The sequence below is a fragment of the Perognathus longimembris genome, chromosome 17 (assembly GCF_023159225.1).
Source record: "Perognathus longimembris pacificus isolate PPM17 chromosome 17, ASM2315922v1, whole genome shotgun sequence".
NCBI lineage: Eukaryota > Metazoa > Chordata > Mammalia > Rodentia > Heteromyidae > Perognathus > Perognathus longimembris.
Window position 1 is genome coordinate 43,165,843 of NC_063177.1, and position 6,000 is coordinate 43,171,842.

The 6,000-nt window shown below is 44.5% G+C and overlaps 1 protein-coding gene across 1 annotated transcript in view; it reads left to right on the forward strand.

The window, feature by feature from the left end:
- The window catches only part of Itgb3 (integrin subunit beta 3), a 56,752-nt gene extending 53,784 nt beyond the window's left edge, over positions 1–2,968 (forward strand). Inside the window, exons 14-15 of the mRNA XM_048366879.1 lie at positions 416–582; positions 1,631–2,968. Of these exons, the coding sequence (XP_048222836.1) occupies positions 416–582; positions 1,631–1,696 (233 nt within the window). The 3' untranslated portion in view covers positions 1,697–2,968. The remainder of the gene's footprint in view (positions 1–415; positions 583–1,630) is intronic.
- The last annotated feature ends 3,032 nt before the right edge of the window (positions 2,969–6,000 follow it).

The following is a 6,000-nucleotide window of genomic DNA, read 5'->3' on the forward strand; positions in this document are numbered from 1 at the left end:
TCCAGCTGATGGCCACTCTGTAGGAATAAAGGCACTAGAGTTTATAAGTCATTTGATATGTGTGTGTGTGTGCAGTGCTGGGGAGCAAACCCAGGGCCTCAGGGAGGCTAAACAAGTGTTCTACCACTGAGCTATATCCTCAGCTCCCAAATCAAAGTTTAGAAGAAACACTTGGGCAAACCATATTGGGTAAGCAAATCTATTTAGTGAGACCATCTTAAGAGCTCTGATTTTAACCATACAGGACAGATCATTGCTATCTTAAGGACTGCTCACTTTCTTAAACATATGAATACATTTAATTTTCAAGACTATCTTGTTTTCTTCAGAAGCCTTTTGGCTCTTTCTCCCTTGTTAAGAAGACCTTGTTGGTCTCTAGTTGTGGTGATTCCTGTTCTTGGCTTCTGCCTCCCAGAGTGTCCCAAGGGTCCTGACATCCTGGTGGTCCTGCTGTCTGTGATGGGGGCCATTCTGCTCATTGGCCTTGCTACCTTGCTCATTTGGAAGCTCCTCATCACCATCCATGACCGGAAAGAGTTTGCTAAATTTGAGGAAGAACGAGCCAGAGCAAAATGGGACACGGTAAGAGACGGGGCTGGGCGTTTTTCTTTCTTTCTTTCTTTTTTTTTTTTTTGTCCTGGGGCTTGAACTTAGGTCCTGAGCACCATCCCTGGCTTCTTTTCACTCAAGGCTAGCACTCTACCACTTGAGCCACAGTGCCACTTCTGGCTGTTATCTATTTATGTGGTGCTGAGGAATTGAACCCGGGTCTTCATGTATAGGAGGCAAGCACTCTACCACTAGGCCATATTCCCAGCCCTAGTTGGGGTTTCTTGAAGGTACCATTAAGGACTAATTGATATGGTGAGATTCATCACTTTTTGTTGGGAAGTCAGTTGGGTTATCTAGTGAGCCAATTACTTTTTCCTGGTCACATGACAGTTTCATGGCTAGGGATTTGAAGAGATGAGGTAAAAACAAATCAAGACTTATTGCAGGAAAACCTGCTTCTGTGTTCTGACTACCACACTGTTCAGCATTGCTACAATGAAGGGAAAAGGGAGAAGTGCTAAAGAAGGAGTGGCAGGCAGGGAAGGTCATGGGAGAGGCTGGTAAAAGCTATCCTGGAATGTTTGGGGCTGCCAAAAGAAAAAAAAAGTGATAAATTTAAAAAGTTTTTTTTTAGAAATAGTAGCAGGATTTTGATCTACCTTGTTTATCCTCCTCTTATTTCTTACCCATTCTTGTTCTATGAGTAAAACTGTGAGTGAGCTGATCTCTAGTGGCTCATACTTGTAATCTTAGCTACTCAGGAGGTTGCCATATAAGGGTTGTTGTTCAAAGCCAGCCCAGGCAGGAAAGTCCAGGAGATTTTTATCTCCAATGAGCCATCAAAAAGCCAGAAGTGGTGCTATGAATCAAGTGGTAGAGTGCTAGCTTTGAGCAATAAAATCTTAGGGACAGCGCCTAAGCCCTGAGATCAAGCCCCAGGATTGGTATACATATGTGTATACACACACTAGTCTGTTTCATTGATGCTGTGTTCCAGAGAAGGGTGTCTTGGGCAAAGCTCTAGGGTCAAGGAGGGTGAAGGAGCTCACTGTAAGATGCTTTTCCATTCTTTCTTCAGGCCAACAACCCACTGTATAAGGAAGCCACCTCCACTTTCACCAACATCACCTATCGGGGCGCTTAAAAGACAAGAGGCCAACCTCAGATCATTGTCACACTGTGCCAGGATTGTGGGAGTCTCTGCCATCATGTTTACAGAGGACAGTGTTTGTGGGGTGGGGGTTTGGAGTGGGTGGGCTAGGAGAATGTCAGTGTGTGGAGGTGTGAGTCTCCATCAGTGTGTGTGTGTGTGTGTGTGTGTGTGTGTGTGTGTGTGTTGTGCATGGGGAAATGTTTAATTTAAGCCTTGTGATGTGTCCATTGGCAGAGCTCCCTCCCCTTGGTCCTGAGAATGCCTCCTTCAGGGATTCTTCCTGCTTAGCTTGAGGGCAACTTATAAAGCTGAGCAGGTCTTCATTACCTCAGTGAAAAGCCAGCTTTCCTGTCCGAGGGGCAGGGCTGAGGTCTCTCATGCCAGAGGAAGGAGTGCCAAGCCTTGGCTCTATCCTGAGTTGGTCAGTTCATGGTTTGTATGCCTGTCTCTCAGTGGCTAATGGCTATGGGAGAAACTTCTGGGATTTGTAGCTCAGTTGTGTTGTATGCCTCTATCTCCTTCCCTTTCTCAGGCTGCAGGGGGAGACGGGAGATCTGAGCCCTCAGAGTTGACTGTGTCTTTTACCATCACCTCAGTTCCACAATGATTCTCTCCTAATGTGAGTCCTTGTCACCAAATTCTTTATCTGTTGAGAGTGAAGATGGCAGTGCTCCTCAGGGGTCATGGGTGGCCTGGGGGAGGTGTGTTTACCCCCCTCCCCCCATTCTTAATCACAACCCTTCCTGTTTGCCTCATTGGCAGTTCAACCCTGGAGATTGTTTTAGAACTGTCATCGTCCTTAGATCAGAACCATCACTTACCTCCTCTTCCTACACCCTTACTTGTTGCAGTCATTTGCTATGCACTGGGGATTTCTCTCATGACCAGAAGTCTTCCTCAAAAGGAGGGTACAGTGGTTAGAGTCAGAGACCTGGCCCTCCCCTCAGGTCTTTTGCCCTTGTCACAGGTAACCCCAATCACCTAACCCCGTGCCTCTTGGTGTTCTATCCACCTACAGGAACAATTGCATTTACCTACCTCTTGGGCATCTTGTGAAGGAGGCATTCCATGAGTATGCCCAGTGGAAATGCCAGGATGGGATGATAGCCAGTGGTGGGACCAGCATGCGTGGTTTGTTCTCCTATTGGCTGAAAAAAACCTCACTTTGACTCAGTCTTTAATCTGGGAGGCTACAAGTGCAATCTTATTTGATTTTTCTCCTTAGGGCATCTGAAATCTTGATGACGTTTGCTTCATTGAAAGGAAATGTACATACAATGGAGCCTTTTTTTTTTTTTTGCCAGTCCTGGAGCTTGGACTCAGGGCCTGAGCACTGTCCCTGGCTTCTTTTTGCTCAAGGCTAGCACTCTGCCACTTGAGCCACAGCGCCACTTCTGGCCTTTTCTATATATGTGGTGCTGAGGAATTGAACGCAGGGCTTCATGTATACGAGGCAAGCACTCTTGCCACTAGGCCATATTCCCAGCCCCAAAACATGCATACAATGTACTTGCAGTATGTATGTTTGTATTTTTATTTGATCTTGAAGAAGGAGAGCATAAGAGAACTATGCAGACTTGGCTTGGCTACAGATGCTTCCATTTGGCATCATTTCTAGTTAAGTGGCTGCCCAGTTGCTGGGCCTGTGCCAAGCTTTCTTTTCTTGGCAGCCTGTGAGGGTGGACATATGGTCATGTTGGACCTTTCTGGAAGAGGACAGAGTCTTTTTTTTAAAAAAATTTTGTCCTAACCCAAGCAGTTGCTCAAATCATGTTGAATTTTAATTTTTAAAACACTTTTCACCACTCAAAGTAAAGGGAAAGACCTACAAACAGTGGTCTTAGGATAAGGAAATCTGAGTACTGGCCTTAAACTTACAGCTAAGGAATCATCCATGTTAATTAGGGCAAGTCAGTTTCTTCTCCCTGGAGTTCAACTTTCTAGGTTGAAAAATGGTGTGTTTGGATCAGCCATTCTTGAAGGTCTTTTTCAGTATCAATGTTCTAAGATGTTGGGATTTACTGTGGTATAAATGTCAAGTCAAGATTGTGTGTGTGTGTGTGTGTGTGTGTGTGTGTGTGTGTGTGTGTGTGTGTAGAGGGGTTGGTATGCTGGAATGTCACTCAATGGTAAAGTACTTGCCTAGAGCATATGATGCCTTAGATTTGATTCCCAACATAGGACAAAGAAGTGATTCTGTAGGGCATTTTGTTATGTTTGTTTTTTCAACTGGGAGATCTGAGAGACCTGGCTTTGGCAAGAGCAGATGTCATTCCCTTATAACCTTTCTCAATGAGAATCGCAACCTCTCCTCTCCTGGAGTCCCTTTTCCCTCTGTCTTTTGTTAACAGTTACATCTTCTGATGTAGCACTTCTGCTTCACCAACTCATGCCTTCTGAGTTCATTTTTCGTACACTTGTACCCACCTATTAGGGAAGATAAACCAACAGGAAGTAGCTGGTCCAGGTGTTGACACTGAGAATAAACTTTAAAGTGAGGAATGAGGAAAGTGACTGAGGCCCAGTTTTCCCATGGGTTCCCCATGGGACTGTGGCAGAGGGATAAGTGGGGGGAGAGGAAGGATAACAGCATCCATCCAAGGAGGTTAGAAATAAGTTATAACCTTTGACTACAGAGTCCATGAGAGTAGTGGTGGGACCCTATTAAGATGGTTGATATGAGCAAACTATATCCTAGGAGGAAGATACTGTCTGTATTCAAAAGAAATGTATCTAAGTTTCTGGAGTGGTCTAACAGGGCTTAAAGACCAGCATTGCCTGGTCAATCTGTGGGGCTAACTAGCAAATAGCTGTCAGTTTTGGCATCGTGTAGGATAAACTTCTAGATAGTATTCTGGCAAACGGCACCTGGGCACAAAAGGATTGTGGCTAGCTCATTTGGAGGTAATTCATGTCCATTCTTAGGGGCTCTGGACAACAATGGGAAACTGTGATTTACTGACCAATGGCTGTACAGCAATCAGTTCTTTACCTCTCGGATATTCCTAGATGGCCCATGAGTTAAGATCCTTCTTTTTGTTAAGTATTCCTGGTTGAAATGACTGAGTGCCTTCCTGACTTCCTCATCTCCTCCAGTGTTTGAGTTGTGCAACAGTGAATTAAATGTTTTCTAAAAAGAATTGGCTGCCTGGTACTTCCTGTGTTATTTCTGTTTTCTTTGGGTGAAAAGTCCTAAGTGTCACTGCCTCACAAATGATTATTTTGAAGTGTGTTCCTAAATGTAACAGAAGGATGACTCCTGTGAAAACTGTGCTAGCTTTGAGTCCAGAGCTCGTTCATTCATTCATTCATTCATTCATTCGTGTGTGTGTGTGTGTGTGTGTGTGTGTGTGTGTGTTTGTCCTGAGGCTTGAACTCAGGGCCTGGACACTCTTCTTAAGCTTTTATGCTCAAGCATGGTATTTTTCCACTTGACCCACAGCTCTACTCCTGGCTTTTTGGTGGTTAATTGGAGGTGAGAGGTTCATGGACTGTCCTGCATAGGCTGGCTTTGAACCACAATCCTCAGATCAGTCTCTTGAGTACAGAGCTATTTTTTTAACTTAATATCTTTTCAAAACAAGCAAGTTATTACTGTTTTAGAACTCTCTCTCTCTCTCTCTCTCTCTCTCTCTCTCTCTCTTTCTCTCTCTCTCTCTCTCTTTTGCCAGTCCCTGGGTTTGGACTCAGAGCCTGAGCACTGTCTCGAGCTTCTTTTTGCTCAAGGCTAGCACTTTACCTCTTGAGCCACAGTGCCACTTCCAGCCTTTTCTGTTTATTGGTGCTGAGGAATCGAACCCAGGGCTTCATGCATGCTAGGCAAGCCCTCTACCACTAAGCCACATTCCCAGCCCAACTTTCTCTTTTTTAATTGGGAATTATTTAGGAATGTATGTAATCACAACAGACAGACTGTCAAAGTAACCTTGGTTTCATTTGTGGGAATCATAAATGGGCAAAAGCTTAATGGGATTTGTTTCTTTTTAAGGCAATTTCTCCCTGTATAGTCCAGACTGGCCTTGAACTTGTGATCCTCCTACCTCAACCTCTTGTGTGCCACCATGATCAGCATGGCAAATTATAAATAAGAACATTTACATGCCTTTTACTTAAAGACATTTGATATTTTGAGGTCTTCAAAGAGTTGTATTCACACAAACTTTGAAGGCATAGGCCAACAGCTCTAGGTCATCTCATTTTTTGTGTGTGAGTGTGTGTGTGTGTGTGTGTGTGTGTGTGTGTGTGTGTGTGTATATCTTGGGGCTTGAACTCAGGACCTGGGCACTGTCCCTGAG